This window comes from Polypterus senegalus, chromosome 12 (genome assembly GCF_016835505.1).
Source record: "Polypterus senegalus isolate Bchr_013 chromosome 12, ASM1683550v1, whole genome shotgun sequence".
Lineage (NCBI taxonomy): Eukaryota > Metazoa > Chordata > Cladistia > Polypteriformes > Polypteridae > Polypterus > Polypterus senegalus.
This window is the reverse complement of record NC_053165.1, coordinates 108,216,972-108,236,053: the sequence shown is the minus strand read 5'-3', so window position 1 is coordinate 108,236,053 and position 19,082 is coordinate 108,216,972. Positions and strand designations below refer to the sequence as shown.

Sequence of the window (19,082 nt, the reverse complement as noted above, 5' to 3'; positions counted from 1 at the left end):
CTGCACATTGCTAACCATCAGCATTTAGATGCAATTAAGGGAGCAAATGCTACAGAAAAGAGTAAATAAAATAAAAAAAAAACTGGTGAAAGACAAGGAAGCATTTAAAGTTATGGTAAATAATAGAAATAACCATTAATTACCTATACATATCTGTAGGATAGGTAACCAAATACCAAAAACCAAATAAGATCAATTAAAAGAGAAAAATATGTCCATTATGAAGTTGGTTAGAATAAATAACTGCAGCCAAGGGGAACCCCCCCAGGACTCCACCTGAAACCTGTTGTAATAGTTTGAGCTATATTTCCATAGTTTACACAATTAACTCACATTTCTTTAAACATATACTGTAAAAGTATGTTGACTTGTACTGAGACTATAAGACAATATATAAGTTGCAAAAGAAAGCTCCTCAGCAAAAGTAAAGCTGCAGACTTAAAAATTGCCAGGACCATGGAGTACAGTGGGAAATAACAGTCTATATGGAGTTGTAGTGCTTATTGGGGAAATGCTGTAATTAATATGTTAATAGGATGGTAAAAGGAAGAATATACTATAAAGTGTTGCACCTGCCTATTGTGTCTTCAAGGGTTCTGGACAAAGTTATAACACACACTTCAACAACTAGGAACAAACCAAACTAAATGTCTATAGTTTAAAATAAGACAGGTACGGACAAGATCCTGTATAATGATGTTCTAATCATTTGCATCCGATTCTAATTTTAGGTATTTGAGGTAATGATAAATGCAGGTTTGGACTTAATTTTCCCATAAGTGAAATTTGTTGTTTATTTAAATTATGCGATAGGTTACAAAATGTAAACGTGACATAATGTTGTTAGATCACCTTTATCTATATGCTTTAAATGAAGATCAAATCTTTGTATATCCACTTAATTTAAAAACATCTCCTGGAATGTACTTACATTTTCATGCAAGACATATGCAAATTTTTAAGAAGATTAGAGGTACACCAGCATATCCATTTTTCAGACATACTATTTCAATTTTAAGGGAACAACATAACCTCTTTGAGTAACATCAGCCACAAGGGGAACCAGCTTGGCATGAGACTGGCACACATTCACTCATATTAAGCCAATTTAGGATTCTCCGTTTACTAACAAGTATTTTATTAGGAAGTGGGAGGAAAACCCACATGAAATTGAGGAGAATGTGCCGACTATACACAGACCATCACTATGCCAGAATTTAAACCAATGTACTGGGCACCATGACACAGCAGTGAAACCACTTGTGCTTTACAAAGGTACTGAATAAAGGAAAAAGCTCAGTTGATTGTATTTCTTCTAATCTCCCAAAGCAGTCCAGAAAGGGTCAAAACACAAAGGGCCAAGAGCAATTCCTTTATGAAATGTATCATATTAAATGAAAAAGATGATCTTAACAGAAATGATAACTTGCCCACAACATGTGGTTACAAAAAATGTTCTGAATTCAGATCTTGCCAGTCGAAGAATTCAAAATGAACACAGAAAAAAATGCCATAACGCTCTACTCAAAACAACCTTTTAGTTTCTGCATAGAGCTACAGTATCAAACACATTCACTAATTTGCATTACCATTAATTCAATATTTTATTGTTAACAATGGCCTTTTTGTTCAAATGACAGGTGCAGAAATGCTGAACATGCTAAAGGTGGCTTAATCAGCTTGGATGTACTTATTTCACCAGATTATATATTTAAGGAGGGGGAAAAAAACTTTCCACAAATGGCAGGTAAATGTACACATACACATATACAAGAAAGGATGATGTTTGAAAACGGCATAAGTGTTCTGTAAAAGGGCTGAAATTGCACCCTAATGGACTTGCCTTTAAAGAGACACAAAGTTGATTACTGCAATTTTCTACTGGTAGGAGTACCACTACGTATCACCAAGCCACTGGTCACCCCACTTTCAGATCACTACACTGGCTTCCTGTAGTGGTATGCCTTAAGTTAAAATCCTTGATGCTTGTCTGCGGAGCAGTCAACGGATCAGCGCCTCTTTTAAAAAAAAAATTATAAACTGCTCAAAAAAATTAAAGGAACACTTTGAAAACACATCAGATCTCAATGGGAAAAAGAAATCCTCCTGGATATCTATACTGATATAGACTGGGTAATTTGTTAGGAACGAAAGGATGCCACATCGTTTGATGGAAATGAAAATGATCAACCTACAGAGCCCTAAATTCAAAGACGCCCCAAAAATCAGAGTGAAAAAATTATGTGGCAGGCTAGTCCATTTTGCCAAAATTTAATTGCAGCAACTCAAAATTGTACGCAGCACTTTGTATGGCCCCTGTGTTCTTGTATACATGCCTGACAACATCGGTGCATGCTTCTAATGAGATGACAGATGGTGTTGTGGGAGATCTCCTCCCAGATCTGGACCAGGGCATCACTGAGCTCCTGGACAGTCTGAGGTGCAACCTGGTGGCATTGGATGGACCAAAACATAATGTCCCAGAGGTATTCTATTGGATTTAGGTCAGGAAAGTGTGGTGGCCAGTCAATGGTATCAATTCCTTAATCCTCCAGGAACTGCCTGCATACTCTCACCACATGAGGCCAGGAATTGTCGTGCACCAGGAGCCACTGTACCAGCATAGGGTCTGACAATGGGTCCAAGGATTTCATCCTGATACCTAATGGCAGCCAAGGTGCCTTTGTCAAGCCTGTAGCGGTCTGTGTGACCCTCCATGGATATGCCTCCCCAGACAATCATTAACCCACCACCAAACTGCTCATGCTGAATGATGTTACAGGCAGCATAATGTTCTCCATGGTTTCTCCAGACCCTTTCACTTCTGTCACGTGCTCAGGGTGAACCTGCTCTCATCTGTAAAAAGCACAGGGCACCAGTGGTGCATCTGCCAATTCTGGTATTCTATGGCGAATGCCAATCGAGCTGCATGCTGCTGGGCAGTGAGCTCAGGGCCCATTAGAGGACATGGGGCCCTTGGGTCACCCTCATCTGGTTGTTTGGTCAGAGACATTCACACCAGTGGCCTGCTGGAGGTCATTTTGTAGGGCTCTGGCAGTGCTCATCCTGTTCCTCCTTGCCCAAAGGAGCAGATACTGGTCCTGCTGATGGGTTATGGACCTTCTATGGCCCTCTCCAGCTCTCCTAGAGTAACTGCTTGTCTCCTAGAATCTCCTCCATGCCCTTGAGACTGTGCAGGGAGACACAGCAAACCTTCTGGCAATGACACGTATTGATGTGCCATCCTGGAGAAGTTGGACTACCTGTGCAACCTCTGTAGAGTCCAGGTATCGCCTCATGCTACCAGTAGTGACACTGACTGTAGCCAAAAGCAAAACTAGTGAAGAAACAGTCAGAAAAGATGAGGAGGGAAAAATGTCAGTGGCCTCCACCTGTTAAACCATTCCTATTTTGGGGGTCATCTCATTGTTGCCCCTCTAGTGCATCTGTTGTTAATTTCATTAACACCACAGCAGCTGAAACTGATTAACAACCCCCTCTGCTACTTAACTGACCAGATTAATATCCCATAAATTTCATTGACTTTATGCTATACTCTGATTAAAAAGTGTTCCTTTAATTCTTTTGAGCAGTATATATACACACACACAACTCATATATTATATACAATATATATATATACACACACACATACATACATACATGTAGACACAAGTGAGGTCCTATGCACCTTATTGACCACTCAGGTCTGCTGATGTAGAGAATCTGGCAACACCACCACTGCACGGTATCGATCTCAATCCAGACTATTGTAATGTGTAGCCCCTGGTAACCATGAAGAAATTTTATTACATCAAATCAACTACTTCTGACAGGTACATTATATATACAGGTATAGACTGTGTCTCCAAGGTATATATCCACTTTAGAAAAAAAAATAAACATATACTGTAGTGTCTGTTACAAATAATCTTTAAACCATGTACAAAATCAATGACATAGATCTCATTCACCCATTCACAAATCTAATAATATTAACAACAATTAGCAATAGCCACGTACAGTACATCTCATTGACCTATTTAGAAATCCAATTCTGTTGACATCAGTTAGAAGTAGGCATATAGATTTCATCTACCCATTCAGAAATCCAATCTTGTTAACACCAACTAACCTTGGCCAACACATTTTGGATCATCACTTATATAAATGGAGCCACCTGTAATGTCCTATGATCTTTATTGACCATTCATGTCTGTTGATGAACAGTGTCTGGTGATGTGTAGATTCTGGCTGGTGAAATGAACTGCCTACCTCAAATTTTAAATTCTGACTCCCTCAATATGTTTAGGAAACATTTGGAGACTCATTTGGTGGATTTTTAAATGATATAAGCTACTAGGTTTTGTAAACTAGGAATTTTAACTTGCTTGTATTTTTTCTGAGCTCTTTACTTGTGACAATCACTTTTGTAACCTGTCCTTTAACACTTGTTCTCCAAACTGATGTTCACTTGATTATGTTGATCTCCTTTGTAAGTCAGTTTGGATAAAAGCATCTTTTCCAGCGATTTTCAGGTATAGCCTCATTTACATAACCTTACTTAGTAAGAGGCAATTGGAGACATGCTCCTGTGAGGCAGATCGCCTAACTCATCTCACTCCAAATAGTTTGTGTCTCTCTCTGGTTAAATCAAACAGATTTGAATTTGAGTTTAGCTGGGGGATTCCGGGTGTGACTGCAAGAAAGCTGACAACTAATGAATCCTCCTCTGGAAATGAACAAGAGAATTTTGAGCCATACAAACAGAGGAGAAGCTTGTCTCTGTTGTTGTGTATTTTACATACCATAACAGAATGGGGAAAAAAAAAAGAAATAAACGGCTGAGATTGCTACTGAACTTGCCATATCGGTTAACATTTAATATAGCACCTGCACCATCAGGCAGCATGCTATTGGCTGTCAAAAAAGGGGCATATGACTGGCAATAGCATCCCATATCACATTTGCTGACCAAGCACAGATCTTCTTGGATTGAGGCCTTGCCGTGGCAGAAGGGCTTGCGTGGTCTAGTGATCCTCGGAACTATGTTGTCGGGAGCTACATGCACCTGGTAGGGCTTCCCAAGGCAAACAGGTCTGAGGTGAAGATCTAGACTAACTCGATCCTGAGACCACACATGGATATAAATCAAGGATCGGCGCTTCCCTTGCCCAGGAAAGGGTACCCGGGGCCCCACCCTGGAGCAAGGCCCTGGGGAGGGGCTCACTGGTAAGCGCCTGGTGGTTGGACCTTTAACCACGGGGCCCAGCCCGAAGGAGCAAGATGGTTCTGCTCTCTTGTGGGCCCACCACCTGCAAGAGACGCCATAGGGGTCGGGTGCAATGTGATATGGGTGGTGGCCAAAGGCGGTAACTCTGGCGTTCCGACCCTTGGTTGCCAAAACTGGCTCTTGAGACATGGAATGTTACCTCTCTGGCGGGGAAGGAGCCTGAACTGGTGCGAGAGGTTGAGAGGTACCGGCTAGATATAGTCGGGCTCACCTCTACGCATGGTCTGGGCTCTGGAACCATTCCTCTTGAGAGAGGCTGGACTTTGTTTCACTCTGGAGTTGCTATGGGTGAAAGGTGTCGGGCAGGGGTGGACTTGCTTATGGCCCTCCAGCTCGAGGCCTGCATGTTGGGGTTCTCCCCGTTGGATGAGAGGGTTGCTTTTCTGAGCCTTAGAGTTGGGGGAAGGACTCAGACTGTTGTTTGCGCTTATGCGCCGAATGGCAGTTCAGAGTACCCAGCCTTTATTGGAGCCCCTGGAAGAAGCGCTGCGAGGCGTGGCTCCTGGAGACTCTATCATCCTACTGGGAGATTTAAAAGCTCACATCGGCGATGACAGTGAAACCTTGAGAGGTGTGAATGGGAGGAACAGCCCCCCCCGATCTAAACTCGAGTGGTGTGTTCCGTTGTTGGACTTCGTTATGGACAATCCATGGCCAGCACAGAACACCATGTTCGAGCACAAGGATGTCCATAAGTGCACTTGGCGGAAAGGCTGCCCAAGGTCACAGCTCAATGATCGACTTTGTAATCGTGTCATCAGATCTGCAACCTTATATTTTGGACACTCGGGTGAAGAGAAGGGCTGAGCTGTCTACTTCAACTGTTGACGTTATTGTCCGGTGGAAGGAATACTTCGAGGATCTTCTCAATCCCACCAACATGTCTTCCTCAGAGGAAGCACAGCTAGAGGACTCCGGGCCGCCCATATCAGGGGCTCAGGTCACTGAGGTAGTTAAAAAGCTCTGAGGTGGCGGGGCCCCTGGGGTAGACGAGGTTCACCCTGGGTTCCTCAAGGCTCTGGATGTTGTGGGGCTTTCCTGGTTGACACGCCTCTGCAACATTGCATGTACATTGGGGGCAGTGCCTCTGGATTGGCAAACCGGAATGATGGTCTTTTTAAGAAGGTGACCGGATGATGTGCTCCAACTATAGGGGGATCACAATCCTCAGCCTCCCCGGTAAGGTCTATTCAGGGGTGCTGGAGAAGAGAGTTTGGTCGATGTCGATCACGGATTCAAGAGGAACAACGCGGACTCTGACCCAGCCGTGGAACACTGGACCAGCTCTACACCCTGGCCAGGAAGCTGCAGGGGGAAGGGAGTTTGCCCAACCAGTCCACATGTGTTATGTGGATTTGGAGAAGGCATTCAACAGTGTCCTTCAAAGCATCCTGTGGTGTGTGCTCCAAGATGGGGTACAAGGCTCGTTGTTACGAGCCATTCAGTCCCTGTACAGGAGGATCAGGAGCTTGGTCCGCATTGCCAGTAATAAGTCAAACTTGTTTCCTGTTGAGGTTGGACTCTGCCAGAGCTGCCCTTTGTCACCGATTCTGTTCATAAGTTTTATGGTCAGAATTTCTAGGCGCAACCAAGGAGCAGAGGGAGTCTGGTTCGGTGACCTCAGAATCTCGTCTCTGCTATTTGCAGATGACGTGGTTCTGTTGGCTTCATCGGACAGTGACCTCCAGCTCTCACTGAAGTGCTTCGCAGTCGAGTGTGAAGCGGCAGGTATGAGAGTCAGCACCTCTAAATCCAAGACCATGGTTCTCTGCCGGAAAAGAGTGGAATGCTCTCTCCGGGTTGGGAACACATTACTACCTGAAGTGGAGGGTCTTGTGCACGAGTGAGGGAAGAACGGAGTGGGAGGTCGACAGACAGATCAGTGTGGCATCCACAGTAATGCGGGCTCTGCAACGGTCCATTGTGGTGAAGAGAGCCAAAAGGCGAGGCTGTCAATTTACCAGTCAATCTATGTTCCTACCCTCACCTATGGCCACAAGCTTTGGGTAGTGACCGAAAGAGCAAGATTGCAGATACAAGCGGCCTAAATGAGTTTTCGCTGCAGGGTAGCTGGACTTTCCCTTAGAGATGGGGCGAGGAGTTCAGTTACCCAGGAGAGACTCGAAGTAGAGTTGCTGCTCCTCCGGATTGAGAGGAGTCATTTGAGGTGTTTCGGGCATCTGGTCAGGATGCCCCCTGGACACCTCCCTGGGGGTGTTCCGGGCATGTCCCACTGGGAGAAGGCCACGGGGAAGACCCAGGACACGCTGAAGGGATTATATCCCCCACCTGGCCTGGGAACGCCTCGGGGTCTCTCCAGAGGAGCTGGCCGGGAAGAGGGAGGTCTGGGCTTCCCTGCTTAGGCCGCTGCCTCCGCGACCCGACCTCAGATAAGCAGTGAACAATGGATAGATGGATAATTTGACATGGTGCAGTGATGAGATCATGATGAGACAAATGCTCAACAAATCTGACATACCCCATGACAAAGTGGCATGTAAAGTGACTTTGGCTTCCACATAAAAAAAATTTTGAAATGATTAGAGTCATGCCAGCATAACTGAATTACTAGACTTAACAGCTCTGTACTAATACACAGTTACAGGGCCTATCCAGGAACCAATTACAGGGCACCCAATTCTCCATTCCAGATTATGCAAACATATTAGGTTCCTTATATCCACCAATAACCCTAACTGCATGTCTTTGGACTAAAGAAGGTCACTTCTAAAGGAAGCAGGCCAAATTGTCCAAATGCTTATATAAAAAAAAAAAGTAACTCGCCACATCAACATTTCATCATACCTTAAACTTGATTGAAACACATGCTACATGACCTTAAAGTATAAACAGATGCATCCAACTTTTCTGTTTTGTCCCAAACAGTGATATATTTAGAAATCTGTACAGTTTAAGAAAAATATTTTAAAGAAACATTACACGTAAACGGGACAACACAGGCACTGTATTTACAATTCCATCGTTGCAGAAATGGCAGGTATATATCCTAACCGGGGAGTAAACCTTAACCTTTGCTTACCTAAGTAAACGACAATAGTAATCGAATTAAAATCTACATTACTGCCTGAACGGAACTGCAGCATTGACACTGAAAACATAAAATTAAGCAGGAAACAAGCGTAACACACAGCAAAGCGATTGGACTCGAGAGGTGGTCGTTTTAAGTTGGGAGCACCGGCATCAAAACCAGCACCAGTCCTAGCACTGAACTACCAGGCGGAGGCCGAGAACAGCAACAACGCCGCGAGTCGTGGCGAGGCCGGCCCTACCCGCCAGTCAGCCTGCCCGCCACGCCATGCGCAGCTCGACCGAAGCGTGGCGCACGCAAGCTGCACTGCGGGGCCGCCAAAGTGACACACCCAGAGGAAAATAATGATCGTGACCACGCAAGGAGCTTCTAAAATGGCTCCGCACGCCCTTGCCGAGGCGGGCTGGAAAGAGCTAGACAGCGGTAACCGAGGACTGACATTGGCAGCGTCTGAAATGTCAGGAAACGGACTGAAAGGTCATGACGTTGTTATAGAAAATATATATATATCCAGCGACGCCATGCAGTGCGCTGTCTGTCATGTCAACAGCCCGGCGAATAGAATGAGTGTTACGCAGTGTTCTTCACCTCGGCTTCTGAGCCTCTAAAAGCGGCCGCTGAGCTCGACAAAGACATGGCCTGAATTGTAGGTAATGTCTTATAATTTTCTTCGACCATGAAAGTAAATTATTGATTATTTTTATTTTTTAAATGCTGCGTTTTGTTGCAGATAAGATGGCGCCGTACTGGTCAGGTGACCTTGTTTTTTTTTTTTCTTTGCCTGTTTATATTCGCCAGCATTTAACCTGCTAGCGGAAATGAAGGGCTTCTTGCTGTGTTTTTATTGGTCATTTAGAAATGCTGTAATGCTGCGTGGGTACACGCTACGTTTTGATTGGCTGAAGTGTGTACGGTAACCGCGTCTCGCGACTCTCTTTTTTTATTTCATTAAAAAATAGAAGGCAGGCATGTTAATTCCAGAGGAGTGTGGCTGCCAGACAGTGACGTTGGTCGTGGGAGAGTGTGACTGCCATCGCTGGCAGGACCATCTCGGACCGCGCCTGCTTGCCGCGGGCAGAGCGCTTTGGGGCGAATGCGAGGCTCTCTTGAAATGCGCCGTCGCCGCCTTAATGTCGTAATTGGTTTGAATGAAACGGTTAAAGGTGTGTTACACTAATGGTGACATCTGGCAGTACAAGAACTATCTTTCGAGGGGGCCCGAGGATCACGTGGGACGAAGACGAACAAGCCAGCCGACTTTGGCAGTAATTCGGCCAGAGGGTGCATTTAATGAAACTAGATTCCAATGGACGATAAACGGCGTGTTCCTAAGACCGGGTGTCGCTTGATGTCAGCCTGTCCACTACGCGGAGGCTTTTCGATAGATAAATTGTGAAGGCAGTAGGGCATCGAGCTGGATGCGAATGCCGATTTTGCCTGCATAACTGACAAACATGGCAATATTTTGTTTCTTTATTCGAGTACTGAATAGCTGTGGAGGATTACGGGTGATGCAGTGTTTAGGTCGACAACTCGGCATGCGATGGCAGCCCAGTTGAAACACTGACGCGCGTGTTAAGATTTCACGAAATAAAAGTTTAACTCGTCCGTGGTAACGAAAAGGAGTCCACAGATCTATCGATTACAGGGCGCTCCCCTTGCAACGAATGCCCAGCTCTTACAATGGATGCCACGTGGTGTGGACTGTCACGAACAAAAGAGAGACAGAGATCCTGACAAACTGGGTCAAACAACGCGTGGGATAAAGCAAAAAAAAACACGCGACTGAGGACTCAGTGCGTGCGCGTCCCATTCCAGCCACGTCTCGCGCTGCATGTTTGAATTGTTCTAGTAATGGAATGCCGTTTGGGAATTGAGATCAATCGGCTTAAATAACACGATTATCTGTGTGCGCGAGGCTGGCATACTTGGGGCACATGCACGCAGCGATTACCAACTAACTATCGCTTTAATTTTGATATATCAAACATGTACTTGACAATGCAGTGCATTGTGTTTCACGCAAGGAACAAATGCGTGAAGCAAAGTAAACAAATCGTCCCAACTGGTCTTGGACAGCGCAGCAAAAAAAGGGGGGGTGTTTGGGGTCAATAACCCGAGGCCTGTTTACATAATACATAAAATAATCGTTTTCGTGGTCGATCTATAGTCGTGGATAATAAGCGCATTATGATTCTCAATACTTTTATCATCTTAATATCAAACTCCATATTAAAAGTCACACTTCAAGGCTGCCATGCAATGGCGCTTAAACGCAGAAATGACACTTAAATGCACATTCGCAGTAGCGCAACCTATCCCGAGGCACCCAAACCCCGCCCCGCACGTTCATTGGCGGCAGGCCGGTTGAAGGCACCTCTAATGGTGCCTTGATGCGACATCTGGTCGCTACGATTAGCCCGTGGTGACGACAATCCAGCTGGCAAATCCCGCCTTCGGATCGCAAGTTTGAGTGAGAAGCACAGTGGTTGAGAGGTGGTTGTACTGTTAAAGAGCCCCTCAAGTACTAAACGGTGGTCTGGTTGTTACTAAATTAAAATTCAGGCTTGCGCGTTCAAGATGGATATGAAGAAAAGGATTCACCTGGAGCTGCGAAATCGAACGCCGTCAGACGTAAGATCCCCGTCCTGGTTCTTCCTTTGTGTGCGTATGTGTGTGTACGTGTTCGCATGTTTTAGTTTCTTTGGTCATTTTAGGTGTTTTTGCAGAGCAGTGCTGTCCTTCATTTGACTACCTGGCTGCCAGATGTGGGTGCTATAAGGCGCGCAGTACAATCGACTGTAAGTGGGACTGATCCCCCTGTGAGGAAAAGTTTAGAAAAAAAGATAATAAGAATCTCCGCTTTTTGAAGAAACTTTGCTTTTGGCGCGGAGAGTCCGCACAGCGTCCCGGTGGCAGGGCTTGTTGGCCGAGAGACTGTCGTGCAAACAGGCGCCGGGGAGCCATATTTGTAACTTTGTAGTCTCACGAACGCGCCCTTTTTTATCGAGGTGTAAAATCGGAGATTGAGCCCTTTATCACCCCGTTATGGTTGTTCGTTTTTCAATTCTCCCGGGTTTGGTGCTTCTCCGTGCGTTTCGAGATGCGAGGCACGCATACTGGCCGTGAAAGCTCGCGACGGTGTTTGTGTGTATGTAGAATGCGCGCGCGCTCTCTCCGGTAATAAGGGCCGGGGTTGCATTGCTCGCGCGCTCCGCTCAGCCTCGCGGCTCTGCAGAGGAGCACATTGCTCGCTTTGCGGAGGGTTAGTCGCGCGATTGCTCAGCGGACTGGGACCTGGGTGGACCGAAGGCGCCAAGTTTGGGCAGCTGCCCCGCGCCAGTTGTATCTAGGGCAAGCCGCCATCTTAGCAGGCTGCGACGGAGAGGTGAATTTTCCCCGGTAAGAGACCCCAGTCTCTCGTAGTGCAGATTTCGCGGGAGCTCTTTAGAATCTTTGTGCAAACGTTTAGATGTGGCGCTGGTTCGACCTGGCTGCGTGCGTTGGCACCCATTGTCATGATTTCAAAAGCGGGGTGTTCAGTGCAAGCCTCCGCGCGGTCAGCCATTTTGTGTGTGGCGTTGTCGTGTGCTGCGGGGCTCACTTTTCCGGATTGGGGGTCCCCATCTGGTTCATCGGGGCGCTTATACTCCGACTCGTATAGGGCGGTGCCGGTCTCTGGAAGTTGAGTGCTTTTTAAAATAAGAATTCCGGCTAGTGAGGATATTGAGGGGGAGTTTTTACATCGTTGTTTTTACGTTTGGGTTTTAATTTCAAAAGGAGACCCTCTCGTGTAAAGATCGAAACACTGGGGCATAAAATGCGCAGGGTGCTAGAATTTTTGATTAACACTTTTGACGGTGAGTTGTGGTAATGACGGCCGGCTTTTTGGATTCTTATATCCGCGACCCCTGTTGCTGCTTGAGGACGCCAGTCATAGGATCCCCTGTGCCGTCGGAATGGAAGCTTCGGGTTCAGAAATTGGATAGACGAATGAACGATTTTTATGACTTATTATTACGGGAGTTCTGTTTGAAGAATTCTCCGGCACGAAATCATGAAGTGCAGTTTTGGATTTCAGCGTGCGTTTTAATCTAAAATGTATATTTTGTCATGGTCTTCCAGGTTTCTGACGCGATTGTTTAATTTCAAAAAATGTTGCTTTTCAACTTAATGCTTAAGTGGTACTTTATTTTAATGCCGCGTTGGAGGTTTCATAATGAAAGACGGATAAGTGAATGAAGTGTGAGACAAACTGATACCGATCTTTCAGTGGAATGACTGACTGTTAATCGCCGAAACATTTTTGTGTTGGGGTTGCTTTTGCCTGAAAGTTGGATGTTGACAGACACCATTACAACTGCTGAGATTGTTTTCATGAAGTTAGTCATATATCTGCTCTGCATCGTTTCCACGTTCTAGAGGGTAGGAAATTGTAAACGTATCTGGTAATGTGGTTCACCCTATACGTCTAGATATCCACAGCCACGTGATCTTAATACTTTGTAGCAATGGGTTAACGTTAAAGTTTTTAGCTTCAGTTTTTAAAATATTAAATAGGGTAACGTGGTTTTGGTAACTCATGTTTGTAGTATTAGGTAAATACAGTGTAGCAAATCCAGTGCATCTGCCTGTCCATCCATTTTAAGACATAGATCTTTTTTTTCTTTTCAAAATAGTAGGAGCAGGAATCTGCCCACACAACAAGATAGTTAAGCTTGAATGGGACACTAGGCTGTCATGGTGCATGTCTAGTAGGACCGCACTCTTCAATGCAAAAGATGTTCCTGTTGTGAAATGCAGGCGTGTAGTTGCATAAAGTAGATGAAACAGCTGTGTTAATATCCTAAAGATCAGTATATTTTCATTTTTTGTAGTAAACATGAATATTTTGGTTTTAAAACAGTTAATGTTAAATGCTGTATTTATTTGAGATCAAGGTATTGGGTTTGTGCTGATTGAAAATAGTCTGTGGTGCATCCCACATTGGTAATATATTTAATTATGATACTACATTAGAGTTAAAATCTAAAACTGCTGAGTTATTTCTGTAATATATGATGTAAATTCAGGCTACACAAAATCTGGTTTATATGTGTGCTGATTTGCAAGCTACACTCTGTGTCAGATATTTGAAACAGTGATTTGGCACAATTTCAGCTTGCCAAAGCAAACTACAGTCTAACCTATTCCAGCACTCTCTGTTTTTGGGATTTGCTGTTAACTGGGCTGTTACAAATATTCTTCTCTTTCTAAACTTTATTCAGTGTCAGCATTGTTTAATTCCTGTTTTCATCCTATTTTTGTTACAGGTTAAAGAGCTTGTTCTAGACAACTGTCGTTCAAATGAAGGCAAAATTGAGGGTCTGACAGATGAGTTTGAAGAGCTTGAGTTTCTAAGCACAATCAATGTATGCCTAACATCAGTAGCAAATCTGCCCAAATTAAACAAACTTAAAAAGGTAGGAGATATTCGTGTCTGTGAAAGTGATCTTTGTTGCGTTTGATATGGTGGTTTTTGTTTTGTGTTTTGTTTTTTAATCCAGCTATGCACATTTCTCTTACAGCTCGAGCTTAGTGATAACAGAATCTCAGGAGGATTAGAAGTACTGGCAGAAAAATGTCCAAACCTCACACACTTAAACCTCAGTGGTAATAAAATAAAGGACCTGAGTACAATAGAGCCTCTGGTGAGTTGCAGTCTTTTGGTATATTGTTTTAAACCTGTATCATTTTGGCAGTTTAGTCCACGTGTAGCTTGCCACTGATCCATTAATACTCCACCTTTCTTTATCTCCACATAGAAAAAGTTGGAAAACCTTAAGAGTTTAGACCTTTTCAACTGCGAAGTCACAAACTTAAATGATTACAGAGACAATGTATTCAAGCTTCTGCCTCAGCTCACATACCTTGATGGCTATGACAGGGAGGATAAAGAGGCACCAGACTCTGACACAGAGGCTTACGTAGAGGGTCTAGATGATGATGATGAAGATGAAGATGGTACGTGTGTGCTCATTCCTTCATTTATTTATTCTGAACCAATCTTACTTCAGTGCTCTTAAGTTTTTTGGCTTGTAATTCTTAAAATGTCATGTTTTCATTTTTTGTATTTCTGTATAAAGTTTGAGTATTTAAAACTGTGAGAATCATTTATACATGACAAATTTTGTGTTTTTCTTGTATAGTACCTTTGCATCTAATAGGAATTCAAATTCTGTTTGGGATGATGTGAATTTTTGTTTGAATCATATTAGAACAGGAGATATAGATAGATGTATATGATGGTTTTACTCCGATGAAGAAACTTACTGAGAGTGCTGTTGCTTAGTCAGAATTTTTCAAATTGTTTGCATTTCACCCAACTGATGAAGTAATGCGTACACTTACATTATTAAATTATTTGGGGTGCCAAAAGCTCCCTTGGGAGCATGCTTGGGCCTTTTTAACAGCTGTTTTTTCACTTCAGCTTTTCCATCCATTAATTTTCTTTTCTTTCTTTATAAACTTAAGGGTTGTGGCTCCATAGCATTGGGCTCATGGTGGAAACCAGGGCAGACTCAAGTACACTTAAAAGTACATCATAGAAATGTAAGAGGAAAGTCCACACAGATTTTGAAAGTGTGTAAAATTCACACGGGTAGTATCCTGGCCAGGAGTTAAACCCATGACTCTAAAACTGCTAAGCAATCAAATAGTAATATGGTGCATCATGTTGTACACCATTTAACTTTTTTTGTGTTTACAGCGAGAGACTACAATATTTGTATATAATTTGCATAGTCTGCTTGTATAAACCTTGGCCCTGCAATGTTTAAGTTGTCTAATACTCTGTATAGAGGTAGAAGAAGAATATGACGAGGAAGCGGCAGTTGAGGAAGAGGAGGAAGGAGATGAGGAAGAGGAGGAGGATGAAGGAGAGGAGGAGGAAGAGGACATAAGCGGCGAGGAGGTATAAGTGACAAGCAACATATTAGTGTTGTGTGGCATTTTGTTAAAGCGGTAATGATCATATTGTGCCTTAAATCATTCATTTTAAATATTAATTGTTCTTGTGTTTTTTATATTCATTTTTTGCTTTCAGAGCACACTAACTGCATTTGAATTAACCTTTACTGATCTATTCACATAACCAAAATCTTCTGTATAGAAGTTTTTTTTGGTTTCTGCTTAGTTCTCATTCATTGATGGTGCTGTGCTTTTATTTTTCTTTACATTTAAATTAACATACTTTTCACTCTGCCAATCAGGATGATACTGCAGCAAGGTAAAAAGCCATTTCTTACCACCAACTGCAGTATAGTCACAGATGCATCCAAAAGAGTTGCAACAAATTCAGACTAATAAAACTAGCATTCAACCTAACACAGAATATTCTGTTGACCGGAATATACAGCCATGTTGCATTCTCCAGCACAGCAGAAGCATACAGATGAGATATCCGCAATAGTGGCAGAACCCTCGGCTTTATTTCTGTACCTAATGTCAAATTCAAAATTAATCCTATCACCAGGTAAAGGTTTGCCTGCAGGAAACCCAAACCAAAAAGTTTGTGTGTCTAGCACATGTAAGAGATGCTTATACACACCAGTGGTGCCGTTTGTATTTCTAGTTGCTTGTTTCCTCTTTACTGATTTGGTATTCACATTGCTGTTGTCAAATATTTGACATAATTAACTAAAAATAATTATTTTAGTTATACTGATTCTTTTGTTTTTTGGTTAGCACAGGTGACATTTTCTAATGTCTTATTTTATTCATCTAATCATAATTTCTTAAACATATTGATATTTTCATTTTAATAGACTGCAGAGCAAATTATAACTTAATGTTTGACTTTAATCTGCATTTTGCAGATTAGCAAAGGGCTCTAAAAGCATCCTACAATCTCAAATGGTAGCTGCAGACACACTTGCAGATATCTGGTATCTAGTAGCTTGGGCGTAAGGGTGTGGTTCTACGTCCTGCCCTCTTAACAGCACTGTGCAAGTTCTGGAGAAGTACGTGAGAATCCCTCAGTTTATCAAGAGAGAAGAGCATAATAAGGGCAATAGACAATAACACTAGAAACTTTTAGATTGAATGATTTGAAAGTAATTTGGAGACTGGAAAATGTGTGTGTGATATAGATATAGTTGACGTTGGTTGCTTGTGATTTTTTTTTTTTTATTTTAAAGGAGGAAGAAGAGGAAGAGTTCAATGATGGGGGTGTGGAGGAAGAAGATGAGGAAGAAGATGAAGACTTTGGTAAGTAGTTTTGACAGTGCTCATTTTTTTTTTTTTTTAATTGACCCAGCAATATTTGACTCTTTCCGGTTCTTGCTTTCAGAAGAAGAGAGAGGTCAAAAGAGAAAAAGAGATCCAGAAGATGAAGGTGAAGATGATGATTAAAGCACCCTCACTGACATTTAGAAGCTCCTCTTGTGATTTGACTGTTTTTACCCTGTATTTTCCCCCATATCTTATGGTTGTAACGTTGCTGTGGGAATGTGAGATGTTTATTGGGTGGGTGAGGGGAAATAAAAGCTTGATTTTTACTGCCACTCCCTTCATTTTTTCCCCCCCATACCCTGATATTACATTCAGGTCAAAAATGATGATCTTAGTAGCTGGAGTGGTTAGGACAGCTGTTGTGCAGTTTCACATAGTGTGTTCTAGAAGCCTAAATCCAATTTTGTACACTGCTAATATCCCATTGCAGCTCCAGAACTCTATTGCTTGCAAGGTTGGATTTGTTTTAGTACAAAATGGCAAATTACTCTTTGTATTTTAAGATGCAATCCCTCCCCATCCCCCCAGGTGTCACATGCTGTTCTCATCATCAAAAATGTGCTGTTTAGGCACAGACTCAGGTGTGTCTTTGTGCCTACCTGATCATGCACAATAAATTGCCCCTTTACCTAACAGCTCATTTTTGTATATTGTGCAACTCATGTCTGCCATTATCAAATCTGCAGCAAGAGGATTTCCCTGCGCGCGCGTGTGTGTGTGTGTGGTGTGTTTTCCTGCTCTGAGTAGCTGGACATTTTTGTGTTATTTGTAAATAGCGACCAAATATTTTGTGTTTTTTAGTAAAAGGAAAGATCTCAGTTTTAAGTATTTTTGGATGAGAATGGCAGGCGTCAACTTGATTGAAAAGTGTAATAATTGACTGTAATAAAATAAGTTGAACCCTTTTGAAAACGCCCGTGTTCTACTTTAACCTGTACAATACAGTGATCTTTAGCAATTTGAAGTAGGCAGAATCTGCATTTTTTCCTGTTTTGTATATGATACTTTAACATTTTTACTTGCATAAATGCAGAGTATTGAAGCAGAATAATTAAGCATGACCTGATGTTTGGGCTTCTCTCGTTACATTCACTGGCATATTACTAATGCTAAATAGTATTTTCTTACTTAGTAGTCAGTGACATACTGACAATGCCTCATGAATGTATAGTTTTTCTTTGATATCCCTTCTGAATAACAGCTTGGGTGACTTGTATTTCCTGGTCTGTATCATCTGTACAAAGGCAAACCTTTACAATTTTCTCTGCACAGCCAAACTTAGTTTGTCTGGGTTTTTTTTTTTTTTTGTCTGTTTTTTTTTTTTTGTGTCATTCAAAGATTTCAATAAATTTTTTTATACATTTTGTGGCTTACTTGAGTTAATGGGCCACTGAATCAATGTAGGGTGGAGCCAAGTGAACACTGAGCTTAAGGAGGGGGTGGTGGGGAACCCAACCTTTAACACGTTGAATTTGGAAACCTGACTAGAGAGAGTACATTTGTTTTAGTAAGTGTTACCTGTAGAGAACTCTTCTATATTCAGATGTGATGCCCCTGTCAAAAGTAGAAATGTCTATAAAAGCTAAGACTTTTATCCCATCGTTACTAACACAGAGTTAGATATTTTAGGTGAGGTGGATAACTCTCCTGTTATGCAGCTTTTAGTTTTGGAGTGTCTTGTGGCTGGTATGTCTGTTGTAGCTGACAGAACGATGGAGGAGTTGCATAGCAAGCAGTATATGCGGTGGGCCTAATTTCATGCCAGGCATGTCTGGTAAGTGTTAAAATTAAGCCAAGTCAAACAGCGATAGGTTCAAGACGTGTGTGCCATTCTGTGGTTTTCCAAACGTATGGTTACAGCATTAGCTTTGTGTTATTCATTATGTTGGTCCATAAAATTTGGAGATAAACACACAATTTCTAATATTGCAGCACCATGGCGACATCCCAGACACTCCAAAACTTTTTTTTTTGCAATCGGAAGACACGAGAGCACGAGTCTCATAAATGTATGTAGGAGATTCCTTACACTATACTCATACATTTGAGGTAATTAGATTTTAAGAAGTGTATCGTCATTTTTCTAAACGTTGTTGTTAGTTGAGAAAACCTGACCATAATTTTCATTAGACTTGCCTATGTAGTTGATACCAAGCCAAGTGTGCCCTCTAGCGAGTCACATTTGATTAAATATCACTTTCACAGGGTCTCAGAAAGAAGCTTAACGTGCAGCTGACTTGAGACTACGCCGCGGATCTGAATGGGCGGGCGAACCTATTCAAACTGACGCCATGTAGATATTTATACAACTCCGTCTACCACGGTACCAGCGCTTCGGGTATTAGCACGTCGTCATTTACAAAACGGTGAAAATCAAGAAAAAGGAACAAGTGGACCAGTGCACAGCCAAGCTTACTAACTGGAGAGAGGAGCTCATCATACTAGGCATGATGTCTGATAATGCAGACG

The 19,082-nt window shown here is 42.7% G+C and overlaps 1 protein-coding gene and 1 non-coding gene across 3 annotated transcripts; both read left to right on the top strand.

The window, feature by feature from the left end:
• The first annotated feature begins 9,348 nt into the window (after positions 1-9,348).
• On the top strand, positions 9,349-17,518 carry LOC120541502 (acidic leucine-rich nuclear phosphoprotein 32 family member A). Of its 2 annotated transcripts, none has more exons than XM_039773206.1 (7): positions 9,349-10,976; positions 13,655-13,804; positions 13,910-14,032; positions 14,147-14,345; positions 15,182-15,294; positions 16,520-16,589; positions 16,675-17,518. In XM_039773206.1, exons 1-7 carry the CDS (start codon positions 10,923-10,925, stop codon positions 16,731-16,733), a joined length of 768 nt encoding a protein of 255 aa, XP_039629140.1. In that variant the 5' UTR covers positions 9,349-10,922; the 3' UTR covers positions 16,734-17,518. The 2 variants fall into 2 exon arrangements, with proteins under 2 accessions (XP_039629140.1, XP_039629139.1); XM_039773205.1 differs by having other exon boundaries at positions 9,350-10,976; positions 16,672-17,518.
• On the top strand, positions 13,452-13,581 carry LOC120541818. The gene has a single exon (XR_005636092.1). It is a non-coding gene; the product is annotated as a small nucleolar RNA SNORA28 (small nucleolar RNA).
• Positions 17,519-19,082: the final 1,564 nt, after the last annotated feature.

Coding starts and splice junctions, on each gene's coding strand:
- LOC120541502 (XM_039773205.1), top strand. CDS start 10,923: ATGGATATGAAGAAAAGGATTCACCTGGAGCTGCGAAATCGAACGCCG. Junction 10,977..13,654: donor GAAATCGAACGCCGTCAGAC/GTAAGATCCCCG, acceptor TTTTTGTTACAG/GTTAAAGAGCTTGTTCTAGA. Junction 16,590..16,671: donor GGAAGAAGATGAAGACTTTG/GTAAGTAGTTTT, acceptor TCTTGCTTTCAG/AAGAAGAGAGAGGTCAAAAG.